This window comes from Engraulis encrasicolus, chromosome 12 (assembly GCF_034702125.1).
Source record: "Engraulis encrasicolus isolate BLACKSEA-1 chromosome 12, IST_EnEncr_1.0, whole genome shotgun sequence".
Lineage (NCBI taxonomy): Eukaryota > Metazoa > Chordata > Actinopteri > Clupeiformes > Engraulidae > Engraulis > Engraulis encrasicolus.
This window is the reverse complement of record NC_085868.1, coordinates 22,279,776-22,299,775: the sequence shown is the minus strand read 5'-3', so window position 1 is coordinate 22,299,775 and position 20,000 is coordinate 22,279,776. Positions and strand designations below refer to the sequence as shown.

The 20,000-nt window shown below is 46.0% G+C and overlaps 1 protein-coding gene across 6 annotated transcripts in view; it reads right to left on the bottom strand.

The window, feature by feature from the left end:
- als2b (alsin Rho guanine nucleotide exchange factor ALS2 b) overlaps nt 1-20,000 on the bottom strand; it is a 67,727-nt gene that overhangs the window by 46,806 nt on the left and 921 nt on the right. For 2 of the 6 annotated variants that reach the window (XM_063211762.1, XM_063211765.1), the window contains exons 2-13: nt 19,742-19,816; nt 19,022-19,173; nt 16,976-18,030; nt 16,454-16,696; nt 14,398-14,628; nt 13,314-13,471; nt 12,626-12,777; nt 8,572-8,740; nt 6,753-6,849; nt 6,065-6,142; nt 5,518-5,709; nt 5,139-5,310 (exon numbers count right to left, since the gene is read on the bottom strand). In XM_063211762.1, coding sequence (XP_063067832.1) covers nt 5,139-5,310; nt 5,518-5,709; nt 6,065-6,142; nt 6,753-6,849; nt 8,572-8,740; nt 12,626-12,777; nt 13,314-13,471; nt 14,398-14,628; nt 16,454-16,696; nt 16,976-18,030; nt 19,022-19,173; nt 19,742-19,758 — 2,716 coding nt within the window. In that variant the 5' untranslated portion in view covers nt 19,759-19,816. The remainder of the gene's footprint in view (nt 1-5,138; nt 5,311-5,517; nt 5,710-6,064; nt 6,143-6,752; nt 6,850-8,571; nt 8,741-12,625; nt 12,778-13,313; nt 13,472-14,397; nt 14,629-16,453; nt 16,697-16,975; nt 18,031-19,021; nt 19,174-19,741; nt 19,817-20,000) is intronic. The other 4 variants (XM_063211766.1, XM_063211767.1, XM_063211763.1 and 1 more) reach the window with 3 other exon arrangements.

The following is a 20,000-nucleotide window of genomic DNA, read 5'->3' as shown; positions in this document are numbered from 1 at the left end:
CATTAATGTCCGCGATCGTTATGAAGTTAACAGGTGCTAACGAGCCTATTGTGTCGCAGGAATGCCGTTCGCTTCGACCCCTTGCAGTGTGCCTCATTGTGTCCGCCCTGTCAGGTATGTGTTAATGTATGAAAGAGATCCCTGTGGTATTTTCGGTGATAAACATTGTATTTTCTTTTGGTTTTAACTTTGTAAACTATACGATCTAAGTGCCTTGGTTCCAAGACTATTTACTCTCAAAATCTCTGTTTTCATCACACTTCTGATGTTGCCGATTTGAATGTCTACGAAGACTGTGTTATGAAGAAATATATTTCCATTTTTGTCATGTACACTTGTTCTATTGTAGCCTATCTGTCTAGGTCAACGGAGCGATTTTCCTCCAGTGGAAGAGGCTGTAGCGTAGGCAGTGGTATAGTCTACGTTTTGATGGTGGGTATACTGTATTTTTGAGCAATTCTTTTAGGTGGTTATGGGTAATATTGAATCAATCAATTTTAGGCGGGTATACTGAAATCCCTGACATTTTCAGATAGGCTATTCTACTGCTCTAGTCCTGGTCTCATAGACAGGCCTGGCCTCTCGCCTTTATCCCTGCCCTCCATCTCTTAGGGAGCTGGATGTGTCAGAGTCTCAGCAGGATTAAGTTTAAGACCAGTTTAGACCGATCAGCTTCAGAGACACGCTGTCCTCTGTTTCCTCTCTCTCCTATTTTCACTTTCTCGGTCCCCACTCTCTATCTCTTTTTTACAAAACACTGGCACTGTAGTGATCCCTGCACAGGCCAGAAGCTGTGTATCTCTTCAGCCTGGTGTTCTGCATTAAAATGATGGGTGTGATTTTTATGTAGTGTATTCTATGTATCCCTCTCGTGTGTGTGTGTGTGTGTGTGTGTGTGTGTGTGTGTGTGTGTGTGTGTGTGTGTGTGTGTGTTTGTGTGCATGCGTGCAGATGGAAGCAGTCGTTCCTGTTCAGCATTGATATGCCGGTAATGGGTTTGATGAACCACAGCATGGTGATGGGCAATCAGCATCAGGACCAGGGCCGCTCACAAGGAGAACCTCCTGCCTTGCCTCTTCATCCTCAACCTCCAATCTTCCTGCTCTTCACACATGTGCAGGTGAGGACAACCTCTAAAATGCACACTTGACTTGAGGCAAAGGGGGGAGAATAGGCATGCATGCATGCATGCACGTGCACCAAACTTTAAGACAGTAGCAGTGTGTGGGGGGGCATGTGCACAAGCATATGCACGTGCTCATGTCATGTCCTTCTGTAGGTAGATAGGGGGTGGTTGTTTTTGTCTTAATTGTCATTCATAACATTAACATGCCTTTTTTTTGACAGGCACAGAGCCAGTTTTCAGAGGGAGGGCTGATGACACCAGCAACTTCGGATCTGAACCTGATCAACCCAGCACCAACCACTGTGCCGCTCCTCCTCTGCCAACTGCACCACATAGCTCCACCATCTCAAAAAGGCACAGACACTACTCCACTTCCTGCGAAGGATGAGAGAAGAGCCGACCTCCCCACAACGGCACTCACCACCTTCTACAGGGGTGTCATTGAGAGCATCCTGACCAGCAGCCTCTCTGTCTGGCATGGCAGCCGTCAAGCTGAAGACTAGAAGGCAGTACAGAGAGTGGTGAGGACAGTAGAAAAGCTCATAAGATCACCCCTACCTGTTCTCCCTACTACCATCAGGGAAGCGCTAGCCCAGCATGCGGTGCTGCAAAAGCACACTGGGAAATGGCTTCTTTCCACAAGCCATCAGACTCCTCAACGCACTGAAGAAAACCACATGAATAACCAAGGACACGGGAGAATATTCCATGAACACTTCTTTCACCATGCCACTTACACTTTACTCATTGCACCTTGTATACAGCATCTTCACATCACCTGTATGAACTTCTCCTGCCGTGTGTGTGTGTGTCCACTGTGTTTGTGTATTTATTGTCCATCAGTATGTTAATCTTATTATTGCACACTGTTTGGGTGTCTGTGTGAGTGTATTTATAGTATGTATCAGTCTGATACTTAATAGATATTTAATGCCAATGCCTTATTTTTAGTTATTAGTTAAATGCACATTGGAGACTGGTCAAACACAATTTCAAACTTTGTGTTAACCCTCCATAGATTTTGTCAAAAAATGGAGTCTAATCTACTGTACTACACAGGCGATCAACAGACCACACAGTTGAGTGCTGTTTTATGCACTCTGAATATAAGGAGAGGGAGAGGTGACCGTTCACACTTCGTAGTGTAAAAGTAAACAGAAATAAATTCACATTTCATTCCTGTCTCGTTCACTTCTTTCAGCAATGTATGTGGCCTACATGCAGAGAAGCTGACAGGGGGGACAAAGGAGTCCGTTGACCTGGGCCCAGTGAGACGAGGGGTCCAGGAATGGGTCCTCATTACATTGTATGTAGTCTATGTATTGAGTGGGGGGCCCTTTCAGATGACTTTGTCCTGGGCAAAGCCAAAGCTGTCAGCGGTCCTGATTATGTATGCACAAACACTGGTTATGATGATAGGAAAAGTTTTCTCTGTTTTCTGATGGCCTTTGAATTAAGACAGGCCAATCTGGAACCTCTCCTGGATAAAGTGTAAGCTTCAATGGTGTGGTCACTCCTAAATCATAGACAGACATGGAGTATGGTAGGCCTATGGTAATGAAGAAATCGTTTTTCTCCAATAAAACAAACAAATAGCCTATTGCTATTTCAAATACTATTTCATGTATTTTTTCATTAATATCTGCTCTTTTCAAGCTGGCCACATAACTGGTGAGGTGACACTACTTCAAAAAGTCGGGAATGTGTTGCTGATGTACATCGTACAACTTTTCTAAGTAGCCTATATCATGTCTTACCAAGTGAACAACCTCGCCTAAAAGGTTTTTTTAAGTAAGGGTTAACGTTCGGCGAGAAGGTCGCTACCGTGGAATAGCAGCACGACAGAGAGAATCTTTAGACCCCGAAAAGTAACAGACGTGCGAACGTTGGGGAGCCCCGTTGAAATGAATGGAGCATTCGACTGATGACGTCATTATTATTTGTCAGGGTGTGTTAATATCCTGGAAAGGATGTTTAATCACAGCCCTTAAAAAAATCTGTGGTTTAATCATATAGCCTACCCAGTGTTAACAGTGACCTCGATACACACAGCTAGGTAAGGTAATGCCAACGCATTGACTGTATATATTTAGGCAATATATACAGTAGGCCCTATTTACTGTAAATGTGTCAACGTTGTCGTGTTGAAATCAAAGCATTTTGGCGACCTGATGACGTTATGACAAATGTGTGCATAGCGACACGAGTCCTAAACAGTAGGCTACAATGTCCGAGGTACGGGAAGACAAAGCAAAATACATATTGGGATTAGAAAACGTGTGATTTATCTCACTTTCTTACATAAATTGTTGAGAATATTATGTCAGTGGAATGTTCAGTGAAACGTTTCTCTGGAAGATAACAATTTGCACGGGATATCTTTGAAAACATGGAGCCTTCATCCGGAAATGGCCTTGAAAATGACATCATGCAGTATCCCTTCACGATTGGCTAATACGGCAAATGCCGGGAACGCCCATGGGTGTGCTTGCATTAAGGGTGGAACTGTTTTACTGCAGCTGGACCCTTCTCGTTTTTTGGGGAACTCAGAAACGATATTGTATTGCTATTGGCCTGACTAGAAGCAACGCTATAGGTGTTGTGTCACTAGGAGCGTACGGCCTGGCTAGGTAATGCAGCCACAGCATGAAGCAGAGTGCCATTACACCACAAGGTTTGGTTGTCAAGCCAGACAAAATAATCAATTTTTTTGTGTAGGTTTCCACATCATATGCGTATGGGCTGGTGGACGCATGTCTTGATGCTGGTGAGTTTCGGTAGTAATATCTCCATAAACATGTATCTATGCAAGTAAATGATAGTAATAAATCCAGTCATGGGTAAGCGGTAAGGGCATCAGACTTGTAACCCAAAGGTTGCCCGTTCGACTCCTGAGTCCTGACCCGCCAGGTTGGCGGGGGGAATAATTAACCAGTGCTCTCCCCCATCCTCCTACCGTCCCGCCGCACTGCTCCCTTGGTGCGCCATTGGGGGCTGCCCCCTTGCACGGGAGAGTTGCATAAAATGCAATTTTGTTGTGTGTCACAATGACAATGGGAGTTGGAGTTTCCCATGTGGGCTGTCACTTTCTTTCAAATCCACAGTCTTCTTGACTGCGTTGAGTAGGGGCTGCAAGACTTGTGTCTTGATTCTAGAGAGTTTGCAGTAGCACTGCTTCCAGTTCGTGTAGGCTGGACTGTATAGTCCTACATAATATACTGCGTATAACTTCTTTAACTGCTTAGCGCAGAGCCTATGTTATAACCTCATTGTGACCAAAATGTTAATGGTTATGTCTTAATCTGTTAGTTAAGGCTCTCTGTACTGTCATAGCAATGTTGTTATGATGTAGTATTTTCAGCAAATAGTGAATAGGTCCGTCTGCGACGCAATCTGCAGTAAAAGGCTACGTAGCCACATGAAGGTACATTCTAACGAAGGATAGACCGATATGTATATCGGTATCGGTATCGGTATCGGTATCGGGCCGATATTTGCATATTTTAAGTGTATCGGTATCGGCCGATACGCGTGTGTTTTTGGCCGATACGCAATATTTATTAGGCCTATTTTATGTCATTCATTTTTTTTTTAAGCACCAAGACACTTAATGTTTTTATTACTTGATTGTTAGACATTACTTGATTGTTAGAGTGGGTGTTTAAATTTTACAAGTTCTACCTCAATTTGATAAGGAATGTTTATTTTTAACTTGAGACCTGGAAAATTTGACATTTTTTAACCTTTTTTTTTTACCCATATCAGCCCCAAATATTGGGTATCGGAAATCGGGTATCGGCCAAGGGTGATGAAAAAAAAAAATCCGTATCGCATCGGCCATTAAAAAACCTGTATTGGTCGACCCCTAATTCTAACCTGCGTTGAGTAGGGTCTGGTGGACGCGTGTCTTGATGCTGGTGAGTTTGCAGTAGTAATATCTCCATAAACATGTACAGTATATGTAAGTACATCTGGGGAGGCACATCTAGTAATAAATCCACAGTCTTCTTACCTGCGTTGAGTAGTGGCTGGAGGACCTGAGTCTTGATGCTGGTGAGTTTGCAGTAGCACTTCCTCTCAGCGGCGGCCAGCTCGTGCAAACTGGCGATGAAGCCCATCACGTTCTTATCCGCCAACGCGGCACACACCTGGCCCCCCGCACACACACTGCTCACGTAGCCAATCTGTGTGGATTACACACACACACACACACACACACACACACACACACACACACACACACACACACACACACACACACACACACACACACACACACACACACACACACACACACGCACACACACACAGGTGAGGCATAAATGCAATTTCGTTGTGTACACTTGTGTGCTGTGTCCCAGTTGGGCTTCCACTTTCACTCTCACACTTACGTTCATGCAGAAGGGGAGCAGCACTGGCTGCTGGGTGTAGCCTCCTGAAGACTCCTGGGAGGTCTGCCCTGCCCCCTCCTTCACCTGCTGCCCACTGTAGTACAGGATTGGCTGGAAGCAGTCCCCATCAGCCAATAGCAGCGTGTGTTGTTGACCTGCCCCCACGTCCCACACGCGGATGCCTTCTGACAGCTACGGCAACACAGAGGGGACAAATAGTCAGTCAACACACAACTCCTTATTCTATTGCTGTATCACTGATGGAAAAATATTGTTCAGGAAGGTATACAAAGATGTCTGGAACTATGTATCTGTGTGTGTGTGTGTGTGGGGGGGCGTATGTCTAGTGTGCATGTCAGCAATTGTGCTTAGGTGCATGCTTTTCTTATGTGCCTACATGAATGGCCGTGTGTGTGTGTATGTGCGTGTGTGTGTTTGTGTGCTTGTGTGCGTGTGTGTGCGTGTGTGTGTACGTGTGTACGTGTGTGCGTGTGCGTGTGTGAGTGTTAGTGTGTGTGTGTGAGCGTGAGTGTGTGTGTGATGTTACCTTGGCCAGACGTGGTATCGTGCTGGGCGTTTCCATGTGACCGAGCTGACCAGAACTGTTGCTGCCCCATGAATAACACTGCAACACACACACACACACACACAGTGTTATTGAGGCTGTCTAATATGATAGGCTGTGTGAGGGGCTATCAAAGCCTCATGAGGCCAGGAACACTAGGCGGATGCCGGCAACACCAGCGCTCGCTCGCTCTCTCTCTCTCTCTCGCTCTCTCTCTCTCTCTCTCTCTCTCTCTCTCTCTCTCTCTCTCTCTCTCTCTCTCTCTCTCTCTCTCTCTCTCTCTCTCTCTGCTGACCTAGGACAGGGTCGACAGAGAGACATGCAGGCAGGCAAGGAGAAAAGAGACAAACAAACAGGCAGACAGATAGACAGACAGACAGACAGACAAGCAGATTAACACTAACAGAATACGGACTGGATTGACAAACAGACAGACAGGCAGAAACAGACAGACCTAAGAATCGAAAAACAGACATACGAGACAGACAGACAGACAGGCAGGCAGGCAGACAGGCAGACAGAAAGACAGGCAAACAGACAGACAGATGGGTAGGCAGGCAGGCAGACAGGCAGGCAGGCAGATGGACAGACAGGTAGATGGGCAAGGAGAAAAGAGACAGACGGACAGACGCACAGACAGACAGGCAGGCAGGCAGACAGGCCAACAGACCTGTGACTGGGCAGTGATGGCCACAGAGTGGTGGGCACCGGCCGCTATCCTCAACACTTCCTTATTGCTCAGACACTTAATACACATAGGCTGCGACCTGAAAGAGGAGGAGAAAGAAGATACAGTCAGGCAGATAAAAAGACAGATAAGACGATAAGAAAGACAAATAGATTGACAGAAAGACAAAAGCATGATAAACTCAATAAAGCAGACAGACATACTGTTAACACTAATGATAATCAATTGATTGTTGCTGCTTGTGGATGATTAACGGGTTTGGAAAAAAGGCTAGAGTTTGAGGTGCTGAAATTTAATGCATTGGCTTACGACAAGTAGTTCAGGAATTCATTTGTGTTTGCAAGGAAATTCTACAATATTTGGTTATGACTAAAAACATTAAAATAAACGTGTCTTGTTTTTCTGTTTGTGGGCACTCAAACCATTGAGTAATGGCCTCATGTGACAATCATGAGATGAGGATGTTGAGTAATTGCCCATTCTTTTTAGGAGAGCCTACAGATGTCATCAAAACATTGTCATGAGACAAGCTGAAAGCCAGTCATTTGATGTTTGATTAACTGATTGCTTATTTTCCTTAGAGAAGGAGTCTGAAGTCCAAAGAGTATACAGGAAGAACAGCAATGTGCAAACTAACTCCTTGAAGTGTCATTCTTTCTAGGACACAGGATACAGTGATGTCACTCAGAAGCGAAAGTATTTGACTTAATCCTTTTTAGGAGGCCAGGAGTAGGTGACAATGGGAAACGAATAACATTGGATTTCAATCTTTTCAGAACCAAGGACCCACAAAGATGTGAAAAGAATGTGCTGTTGTATGTGTATTGCTTAATCAAAGTTACAGAACTCAGAAAGTTCACAGATGAGGTCATGAGGACCTAGAGTGATCAAATCAGCCCCCAAGGACCACCTGCAGATGATGACAGCAGATTACAATCGACACAGCATAGGCACATTCTTGGTTAACTAACAAATCACATACACCCACAAACCATAAATACCAACACAAAGGGCTAGTCAGGAGTTCCTAATTTCATTTCACCCGAACTCAATAATTGTTATTGGTCAGAGCGAGAGAAGAATTAGGAATTCCGGAGCGCTCCGTAAGATGCTTTCGTTGTCTTTGTCATTTTTCTGTAGTAGACTCTGCAGTTCTGGAAAGCTGTAGTGTCTACTGTGTATGGGCCATTGCTGGTATTCCGGATAGTACCAGTGGTGGTCATTTTGCTATTTGATAATTTTAGAAAATAAATAGATTAATTTGACTTTTGGAGTTTTTGATTCTTTTGACTCGGATTTTGAACACGCAAGAAGTGTAGACCAAGACGGTGAACTTCAACAACGGGCGATAAGCAGTTAGGGCGTCAGACTTGTAGCCCAAAGGTTGCAGATTCGATTCCTCACCCGCCATGTTGGTGGGGGGAGTAATTAACCAGTGCTCCTCCCCATCATCCTCCATGACTGAGGTACCCAGAGCATGGTATCGTTCCGCCGCACTGCTCCCTTTGGGCCGCCATTGGGGGCTGCCCCCTTGCACGGGTGAGGCATAAATGCACAAATGCTGTGGAGTGCTGTGCCACAATGACAATGAGGGTTGGTGTTTCCCAGTTGGGCTTTCACGCTTCCACTTTTATGATGTTCCAGTATGTAACATAATTAAAAGTACAGGACTTTGCTAAGTATGCGATACGTGCTGTGCATTCATCCCATAGTATTAACTAACCCCTTAAATGAACAAAAACACTTCCTGTTGACAGGTCCATTGCATGTTGGGTAGTGTAGTGTAGTGTGGTCTACTGACCCTGACTGGAGGTCTCCGTGTCCCAGCTGCCCCTCCTGGCCCCGCCCCCAGCTCCACACTTCCGTCTGCAGCGAGGGCAAGAGGTTGTCGTCATCGGCGACCAGCACCGCGTCCAGGAGCGCCGCCTTGACCCGAGAACGACTGTAGCGCCGCAGCAGACGAGGAGACACTGGCAACGCAGAGATGGACGGAGACAGAGAAAGACAGAGACAGAGACACAGGAACAGACAGGGACAGACAGAGAGACAGAGAGAGACAGACAGACAGAGGCAGAGAGATAGAAATAGAGAGGCAGAGACAGATGGAGAGAGAAAGAAAGACAGAGTGAGTAGTGGATAGAAGAGGAGAGGAGGGAGGGTTAAAGAGATGGGGAGATATAGAGGAGAAAGAGGAAGATGAGCAGGAGGAGAGGTACGAGAGGGGGTAGAGAGAAAAGGATGGGGGAAAGAAAAACAAAGACGAAAAAAGGAAAAAAAAAGAGAGGAGATGGAGAAATGCAAAGAAATAAGGGTAGAATGAGACACAGAGAAACAGAAAAAGGGAGAGAGAGAGAGAGAGAGAACAAGAAAAAGAGAGAAAGAGAGAAAGAGAGAAAATATGGGATTAACAAGGAAATAAACAGATGGATGAACAAAAAAACAAAAAGCAAAATTAAAACAGACACGCCCCCTCTGACCTCAAACACACAACAAAGGACACCCACACACATCACACACATCACACACACTTTCGGTGCGCGTCTCTTTAAACCTCTGGCACACACAAACCCACACACAAACACATGCTGACCAGCACGCGCTGGCATGGAGCTAGAAAGTGACCGGAACGCATAAACAGCTAGACCAGTGGTTTTCAAACTTTTTGTGTGAAGTACCACCCTAGAAAATATTGAGCTCTCCGAGTACCACCACTTTGACAACCTCAACCACATGGACAGAAGCAAACACACTGGATACACACAAACAGACATGCACACAGTCAGCACACAAACACACAAAAATGGATACACACGCATGCATGCAAGCACACACACACACACGCACACACACCTCATCCAGACCGAAGCAAGAAATATGAATGCACACACACACACACACACACACACACACACACACACACACACACACACACACACACACACACACACACACACACACACACACACACACACACACACACACACACACACACACACACACACACACACACACACACACACTTAAACTGCTGAGCTGTGTGTGTGTATTCTCTGTGTTCAGCACCACCTCTCATTCAAGCTGTGATTATTTTGTTGTGGTTGGTTTATGGCTACAAATTTTGTTTGGGTACTGTGGATTTCGTCGCTGGGGAAATACTGTTGAGTGTGTGTTTACAAATATATACACCAACACACAGACACACAGACACACACACCCTCACTAGCAATGCAGAAAAACGTGGAGGCAGATGCAGACCAATACATACACACACACTGGTACGCACACACTCTTCCACCCACACGCTGGAAAACACACACACACACACACAAACACACACACACACAAAACCACAAACACCCCACACGCTGGAAAACACACACACACACACCCACACACACACACACACAAAACTACACTGCTAGAGGCAACAACCTGTTAAATAAATACTGTAAACCTGGAGCATTTTACCCACCCACTACTGACAACACTCACACACACACACACACACACACACACACGTGCACACAGAAATAAACACAAGCTTACAAAGACACCCAAACGCAGCTAGATTAATGTGTACTACACATACGCTAACCCAATTACACTAAACCAAAAAGCTGATAAATGGAGTGGACTCTTAAACTAATAAACTGCACACAAAATGAAACACACACACACACACACACACACACACACACACACACACACACACACACACACACACACACACACACACACACACACACACACACACACACACACACACACACACACACACACACACATTCACCAATGTACAGGAAGGAGGAATCAGACAACACAAAGTCCCCACCCCACCCCCCCCCCCAACAGACAGACAGACAGACAGACAGACAGGCACACACACACTCACTTTTAAATGATTTAATACCGTCAAGTGAGTGTGTCACCTTGTTCAAGGAGGCACACTCACTTTGACGTGTGTGTTGGTGTGTGTAAATTATTGGTCTATTTTTTATCGGCCCCCTGAGGCGTAGCCATCTGTAACTCAATGGTTTGCTAAACAGGCTACAGACAGTGTCTGTGGGAGGGTGCGTGTGTGTGTGTGTGTGTGTGTGTGTGTGTGTGTGTGTGTGTGTGTGTGTGTGTGTGTGTGTGTGTGTGTGTGTGTGTGTGTGTGTGTGTGTGTGTGTGTGTGTGTGTGTGTGTGTGTGTGTGTGTGAGAGGGTGTGTGTGTGCAAAAAAGCAAGCAAGCCACGCACATACAGGGTCGCCAACAGCTTTGGCTGGACCCTGGGACAAATTCGTTTGAAACGCCCCACACCCACTCCCAGAGGCGATTCTAGGGTCAGGTGGGGCCCCAAGCGAAAATGCAAAAAAAATGAGCATTTGAACCAAAATCGCCACTATTGTGGTAAAATGTGGGCTGTTATTCACTATCTAGGGGCTTGGGGGCCCCAAGCGGCTGCCTGCCTTGCCTTGTGGCAAGATGCACCTCTGCCCACTCCGTACAACTGTATGCAATGAGGTTCCAATTCTGGGCCACGGGGACACCCCCCACACACTTAGTCCATATATCATACTTAACCATAACCATTATTTACCATACATACTCATAAGCAAACAGCCCGACACCCCCATACCCCCCCCCACACACACACACACACAATTTCAACATGCAAAGCAATAATGAAAAAAATAGCCTCCTAGGGGTAGCTCCACACAAAATCACAATAGGGCTCAAACAGCTGAGGAATGCGGCACATGATGCGTAAGCTTGCAGGGCAAAACCAGTGCACACAAGCACACACGGCATAGACACACACACACACACACACACACACACACACACACACACACACACACACACACACCTATGCAGGAAATATAATGAGCGCAGATACATGCACACCGGAGTATTTCGGAATCCGGATTCAATATTGTCAGTATGTACTATGTAGTAGGTTTAAAACCAGTACTGGAATATTACGTTTACATGTGGAGCAGCATTCTGCAAACGGGATGTTCCCAGAACAGAACACGGCCACATTCGGAACCAATTGAGAGTTTACATGACATGTTTGTTTGCTTGTTTTGGTTTATAGCCATTGCAGCTGTGGCTTCATGGCCAATGCAGGTTATACATTTCATATGACACTGGCTACATTTACATGAGACATTTCATTCCGAATTAACTCCATTTAATTCTGAATAAAGCTTAATTCCGCTTTGAAAACATGATGAAAACAGCTCTTATTTCGGAATTAAAGGAAAGATCAAAGTAAACTCGACGGAACTGTTTAATTCAGAATTAAAAAAACATCATGTAAACGTAGTGACTAAATTAGTTTGGTCACATCAAACACTTTATTAAAAAATACCTAATATCGTGATTTCTTTGAAAAAACAACAACAACTGCTGACTTCTAAGGGCAGAGCAAGATAAATGTGCTTAATTGACAAGAGACTGAGTTTACATGACTTGTGCATGTTTAAAATTGCAGTATTCCTTGCATGCAACTGCGCTCAATATGTAACCCTGGTCAGATATGTGCATGGCTCTTTACAGCCCTTCCATCCATGCATTTAGAGCAATGGATAAGCAACAGTACAGGCAAAGCAATGCATGTGGAATTTTAAAGCACATTTCATACAAGCTGTACAATTCAATGTGCTATGAACCAAATTGTGCACACTTGCACATGCACACGCACATGCACACGCACACACACACACACACACACACACACACACACACACACACACACACACACAGAGTTACAAACACATTAAGCACACAGGTAGTGTACACACACCTAAATGCACACAACACACACACACACACACACGTGTGCCCTCGGCTTGCCCTTACTTACGCATCCCCCCGTATGAGGTTGCTAAGAGTTGAACTGCGTATCTACCCTGAGACAGGAGCCCCGGGAGAGACAGCCGTCGACTCTGGGCCTCGCCCTCCTCCTGTCGCCGCACGTCCCCCAGGCTGCAGCTCTTCTGGATAGATTCCTCCAGACTAAGGACATTCCAATAATACAAAATAAAACATACAAAATATTTTAAAAGTATAAATAAAAAATATGAATAAAACATTATTAAGATGCTATCATTTCTACATAATGCTTTCACAGCCTTCCTGTCGTTGCACGTCCCCTGGGCAGCTCTTCTGGAGAGGCCACCATCTTACAGTGCACCTTTAAATTCTTGTTTGCCATGATGACTGCTACATATACTAGTCGTTACTAAGGTCCTGCAGTGGTCAATACAAAATGACAATATACAGTACATACATATAGATATTGACAATGACTATATTACCAAATCTACACTACAATATGTAGAAGATATTAAAAATATGCCAATCATAACCACTTATTTACCACACCACACATTTAATCACTTGACATTTCTTTGCTACAAATACTTTGTACAGTAAATACAGAACATAAAAAATTCTCTGCTTTTTTTCCAGAGAAGGAGCATTCACTGATGACTGCCCAATACTGCCGCAAAAATAATTGCAATTGACAACAACAATCGCCAAAGACCTACTTGAGGAGCGCCTCGTCCGGGGCTGTGTCACCCTGGGTGCCCGCGCCCCCTGCTGCCACCAGGCCGGGCGGCGCAGAGGAGGTGGAGTTGGCAGAGGAGTCGCTGGCCACCGAGGCGGCGGAGGAGGAGCTGGTGGGCTGGTAGTAGTAGCTCATCACCTGCAATCAATCAATCAATCAATCAATCAATCAATCAATGAAAATGACTTACTGTATATACAGGGGTGAAAGTAGACTGGTGCGCACAGATGCGTAGCACCGGTGCGCAGTACCGGTAAGAGAAGAGATGCTGCCCAAAAACCCACATTTAGAAAAAAGTAAGGTCTGCTCTTCAAGTAGAAAACACATACACCTACACTATGCCAATTGACACAAGTGTCCTATGGAGAGGCACCCGAAATAGTCATGCAGCGATATACAGTAGATCTGTTGTACACATGTTAATTTTGCTTGCTAATTGTTTGTTTGCTTGGGGTAGCACCGCTAAGAAACAAAAACTACTTTCACGCCTGCTTATAAAGCACATTATCATACTGTACATAATTGTCCTTCAATGTGCTACAGAAAGAGAAAAGAGAATAAAAAGAAACTATATTGCGTTATAGATAGTATATAAATAACTATCACCAAAGGCAGATGAGAATGAAGCCGTTTTTAATTTCTTTTTAAAACAAGACACTGTTGGGGCAGTTCTAATTTGGACAGGAAGCTGGTTCCAGCATTTTGCAGCATAATGACTAAATGCCATTTCATCCAGTCTAGATTTGACCCAAGGCACAACCAGTAGAGGAGATTCTGACGTAAGACATCTATTAAGATGATATTGCTCAAGCATATCTACAATATTTCTACTTCGTTTCTACTGACAACCAGACGGCACTTTCAGCCAAACTCATAGAACAATGGTTACATACGTAACCTTCGTTCTATTTTGTTTCTACTGACCGCCAGGCCTTGGCTGAAAGCACTGCCTGGCAGTCATCCGAAACTTATAGAACCGTGGTTACATTAACGTAATTTAGCCATTTAGTAACACATACAAATTATCAGAAGAGTTTTAAAGAGTTTAAAATTCTAAATCTCACCTTGCGCAGCGACAGAGCCTCGCACGTGGACGCCACCCGCTCGCCCACCACCGAGGCGCAGGACGCCACCAGGCTGTTCAGGGCAGCGCCCACGGGGCCACCAGGGCCCCCCGCCCCAGCTGGCATGAGCATGGAGGAGGGGATGGAGGAGGTGGAGGAGGAGGGGAGGGAAGAGGTGGAGGAGAGGGGCTGGGGCTCGTCCGGGGTGAAGACGTCGGCAATGGCGTCCACCTGAGTAGAAGAGACTTGTAAGTGTGTTCGTCTAGGTAGGTGTACGTGTGCATTTAGATTAGATTCAGCGTCATTATCTCTGTATAATATACAGTATACACGGCTCTAAATAACTTTTTTCATCACCAGCCAAAAAGCCTAATAGATGTTAATCTTACTAGCCAAACACACACTCACAAATGGGTAAAAGTGCATGGTAAGTTGGTCTTTTCTACCAACCAAACAGAAATTTCACCAGCATTTGGCATGTTGGCTGGTGTTAATTTAGAGCTATGAATACATATAATATATAAGGTAATTATATATTATACGTATTGTATATGACACCACCTTGAGATTAGTATACTGCCCTACAAAGGCAAAGTGCAGTAACTACATATTTTGTCAAAATTGAGTTTACACTGAAAAAGGTCTTCATTACACCTCCTTTATCTTGTGAAAAAAAACCCTTATGGTCCGAATGTGTACAGTTTCAGAGATATCGATGTGTCAAATTTCAATTTCCAGCCTTATACCAAGGCTTTGATGGCATTGTTCTCAGCTTCACCGTCGGTGTGGTTACTGCCCTTTGCCTTTGGAGGGCAGTATATTGTATAATAGGAGGCTTCTAATAATGGTTCTAAGTGGCAAGTAAGTTGATCTTTTCTACCAGCCAAACTGATATTTTACCAGCATTTGGCCGGTTGGCTGGTGTTAATTTAGAGCCATGAATATATATAATGTATCATGCAATGATATATTACAGTATATATGACAACACCTTGAGATTAGTATAGTGTAAAGGAGACATCCATTATGGCCCCGGAATTGCTGACAACAGGTATCACAATTTTTCTTTTGATGCTGCATTCCCTTACAGCGCAGGTGTCATAGCCACTGCCAGATATAAAATTCCATGACTTTCCATGCCTTTCCAGACCCAAAACCCCCCCCCCCAGAATTTCCATGACCACTTCCGTCAAAGGAAATGACGTTTGAAAAGGGTTTTTTTTTTAACTATTTTCCTCCCTGGAGCTGTTCTATGTCTGTATGTCTGAAAGTGTACACAACCACACAGTGCAAAACGTTCATGACTTAACAGTAAGAAAAAACGTTGTACACTAATCAAAAAAGTAAACAACAAAATACACCCCAGTTTTGCATCTAGTACACAACTGTTCAGAAAATTCCATGATATTCCATGTCTGTCCAAGCAAAAGTCCATGATTTTCACGTGTGTGTGTGTGTGTGTGTGTGTGTGTGTGTGTGTGTGTGTGTGTGTGTGTGTACATATATAAAATTCATGTCTGTATCTATGTTTGTATCTGTGTATATGTTTACATGTGTCTTCAGATTGTGTGTGTGTCTCTGTGTGTAGAGGTCTGCAAATAAACAGATTAAACTAGAAGAAAGCAGCAATACAGCTAGCTGTAAGAGTTGTTCATTGTCGGCAGTTATAGGCAGTCCGCATATTTGGAGGAGATGTCGTTTGTACCCCTGAATAGGCTGTAGACCGGTATCATTTTTTGTACTGTACTATGCACATTATTGCTACTTTAAGACTGTTTGGGCGCTGAATTGTTCTTTCAATAATTATTTGACATCCCAAATTAAGTAATCAAACTGTGTGTGAGTACTCTACCTGTACTCTACTGTTTACACATGTGTATATATGAGTTTACGTGTGTGTGTGTGGACTGCATGCATCTGTATCCGTCTCTACCCGTATGTGTTTATGTGTGTGTGTGTGTGTGTATTGTACCTGTTTACATATGTGTATATATGCGTTTACATGTGTGTGTGTGTGTGGACTGCACTGTATGCGTGTGTATCCGCCTCCACCCACCTGTGATCTCTGTGCCAGTGGTGGCGACTTGGCGGTCGCCTGGTCGGCGATGGAGTGGTCCGACAGCTTCTTCAGGTAGTCCTTCACGGCCTGCTCGTCCGGGTAGGGGGAGTTCTTGGCCCCCGGACCCGAACCCGAACCTGTTCCTGGACCCTGGCCCTGGAGGAGAACAGCAGCAGCACCAGCAGTGGCGCCCCCTTCAGGTCTGGAGCCGGAGCTGCTCTCCTGTACCTGTTGTGGCTGCTGCGCACAGACGCGCACACACGCGCGCACACACCCACGCACACACAAACAGGACTTTGGTACCTCGCCACTGCTCTCCATGCTGCTGGATATGCCCTCGTCTGTGTTGTTTGCATGCGCCCTGACATCAGCATCATGCACCCCCATGCCACCACGCTCCCCTGCCCTCCCACCACCACCACTACTACCACCACCACCACCACCATCTGTGTTGTCATGCACCCTTCCACGCTCCCCTCTTCCACCACCACCACCACCACTGAAGTCTCCCATTGTTACCTCTGGATGCTCTGAATCCTGAGGAGGAGGAAGAGGGACTGCGTCAGTGGTCTCTGACCCAGAGGAGGTCACCTCGTCTTGGGCAGGGGACCCCACACCAGCCGTAGCCGCAGCGGCAGCATCAACGCAGGAGGAGGCGTTGGAGGTAGAGTGGGTGGATAAGGATGATGGCGGCCTGGGTGGACTACTGTGGCCGTGCTGTGTGGTGGACGACGACAACAAGGGCATTGATGGAGATGACTTCACTTCCTGTTGTCGTTGATGTTGTTGTTGTCCTAGCAACCCTCCTTTCCCCCCAGCAGGGCTACCTTCCGAGCGCCGGCGATCGTCTGTAGTATGATGGTTGTCGTCGGCCCCGCACTCCCCCTCCCCCTCCCCCTCCCCCGCCGGTTTGCCGGTCTCTACCAGCAGGGGGCAGCGGTGGTTGTCGGAGATGATGACGTGGTCCTCCTTGTCCGTCATGGTGTAGAGCAGCTGGTGGCACTGGCCACACTTATCCGGCGGAGGATGGCTGATGGGGCAGCGCACCAGGGCCAGGCTGTGGAAGGCTCCGCAGGCCACCTGGAGAACGTGCCTGCCCGCCAGGTGCTCCACTTTCTGGGGACGCCAGGTGGGGGTAAGTGGGGGGGTGGCGGCGTGTGTACTGGAGGTTGTGGAGGTTCCAGTTCCAGGCAGGCCTAGCTGGGGGCCCGTGCCCCACGACCACACCTCGTGCCGGGCAGAGAGCGCCAACGTGTGCTGCTCCCCACAAGCCAGCTCCAGGATCTTCACCTGTGTCTGTAGGCCCAGAGAGGCGGGGTCGGACGGGTGGTCGACCACGGCCACAGGTGTGGGGTTGGGGACCGTGGCGAGCCCCGATAGGCCACACTGGCCGTGGGCGTTGTCGCCCCACATGTGGACGCCTCCGTCTTCGGTCACCGCGCCGCTATGGAACCCTCCGGCTGCCACGCCCACCACCTTCTGACCGCTGAGGCCCGCCTCCAGGATCGGGTCAGGTGACGTGGTGCCAGCGGTCTGTTTCCATGGCAACTCCCCGAAGCTGTACACCTGCCCCCCTGAAAAGTATTGACAGCACAGGAGACATTAAAACAAAAAAAAATCACAATACATGGAGAGAGGAGAGAGCTTTGAGAATGACTTTGATTGTAGACATTTAGCCACTAAATAATAATTAAGGAAGCTGATTTGACGCTTGCTAAAAATTTGGCTCTCAAATTAAAAAGTGCCACGATCTCTCTTTTACATTTCAATTCACAATATCAAATTCAAATTCTTAAAACTTGTCACTCCCAACTCAAGAACTCGCTCCTCAACTTTAATTGGACTAATGCATTACCTTAGCTATTAATTGCTGCTACTTATGTCTTTACTTTTTTCTTCTCTATTCCTCCATGAATCTGTAGGTCAGGGGTCTCCAAATGGCGGCCTGTGGGCCAGATCAGGCCCGGTCATGGCAAATATTTGGCTAGTCATGAGGTTGGAACAAGTGAAAAGATACAGTATATGTGTACTATCTGTGGCCATAGGGGTTTTGTTTGGCCCTCAGCCTCATTTGCGCTACATAATTTGGACCTTGGGGGAAAATAATTGGAGACCACTGCTGCACTGCTGTCAGAACTTAAGCTAGGCTGAAAGTACACGACTCTCGGCCCGATTCTCAGCTGAAACCCCCCCTTACGACAATTGGTGGAACTTTACCCACCAGGACCATCGCAAGTGATTGTCCAGCAAGATTTCCTCGTTGCGTGCGACGTTCCAAGATAGAATTTTGGCAGCGCAAAGAGTCACCGATCACAAATTGTAGAAATAGGAAATAGAACGTTAGGCATTGTCTCTGTGTTTGCGACTGGGAATAAGATTGACAGGTGCGATTCTCTTCTAGTGTGCGGTGCACCCCGACGTCAAAATCGGACATAAAATCAGGAGTTGTGTAGTTTGAGCCCAGCTTTAGACTCTCCATCAAAGCTCTGGGGTTACGCTCTACTATACTATATGCAATCTAATGTCGTGCCCGTGAAATGAATGGCCCATGGACTGATTCCTCACCCTCCACCAGCAGCACTCCATGCTTGTAGCCCAGCGCTGCCTGCAGCACAGGCCGAGAGAGGAGCACCTTCTGTGGGGTGACGCTGCAGGAGTAGCCCTTCCACGTGTGGAGCAGGCCCCGGTCCACGGACCTCTGCTCCTCTCCAGAGCTACTGCGCATGAAAACACACAGAGAGACGAAAGGGAAGAAAGGGAGTGGATACAAGACTTGGGAAGATAATACTGGTAAATGAATTAATACAAATTGTTTGTTGTGGCTAAATTTAGACACTACTAAAAATAGGAAGGCAAGGGAGGACATGGCAAAAATAGAAAAGGGAAGCAAGTTGAGAAACCTTATTGGTGCCACGCACACAGAGAGAGAGAGAGGGGGGGGGGGGGACGGAAAGATGGAGACTGACCGAGGAAGGGAGAGCAAAAAATGTGTGTGTGTGACAGAGAGAGAGAGAGAGAGAGAGAGAGAGAGAGAGAGAGAGAGAGAGAGAGAGAGAGAGAGAGAGAGAGAGAGAGATAACACAGCTACCCAACTGATTCCAAAAACAATCTCATGACACCATAACAAAGCGATGACCTTGTCCCTATGGTTTCCCTGGGGTTACTCTTTCATTTTGTTGACACATTAATAAATACAATCTCTTCTTTCTCAGTAATACTGACATTCTGTGAATCAATTTGTTTTTTGTTCTCTTCCGGCACAAAAACTATACAGCTGAGCCTTACCTTTTCTGTTTCTCCATCGTTAAGATCTAGCCATTGCAGGAGCGGTGTGTGCGTGAGGGTAAGCGATGATGAAACCTGAAAAACAATATCTGTCATCAGTGGATGATTTTGCCACCGTCTTATGAGAGGAAAGTCTTTGATATTGCACACACCACTCTTCTAAAATTAGCGCTGCTTCAGGGTAGGCTGAGATGACTTTACACGTGACAGAGAAGGCTTGGATAATATCAAAACATGGTGGGCTACTCAAAATCACACG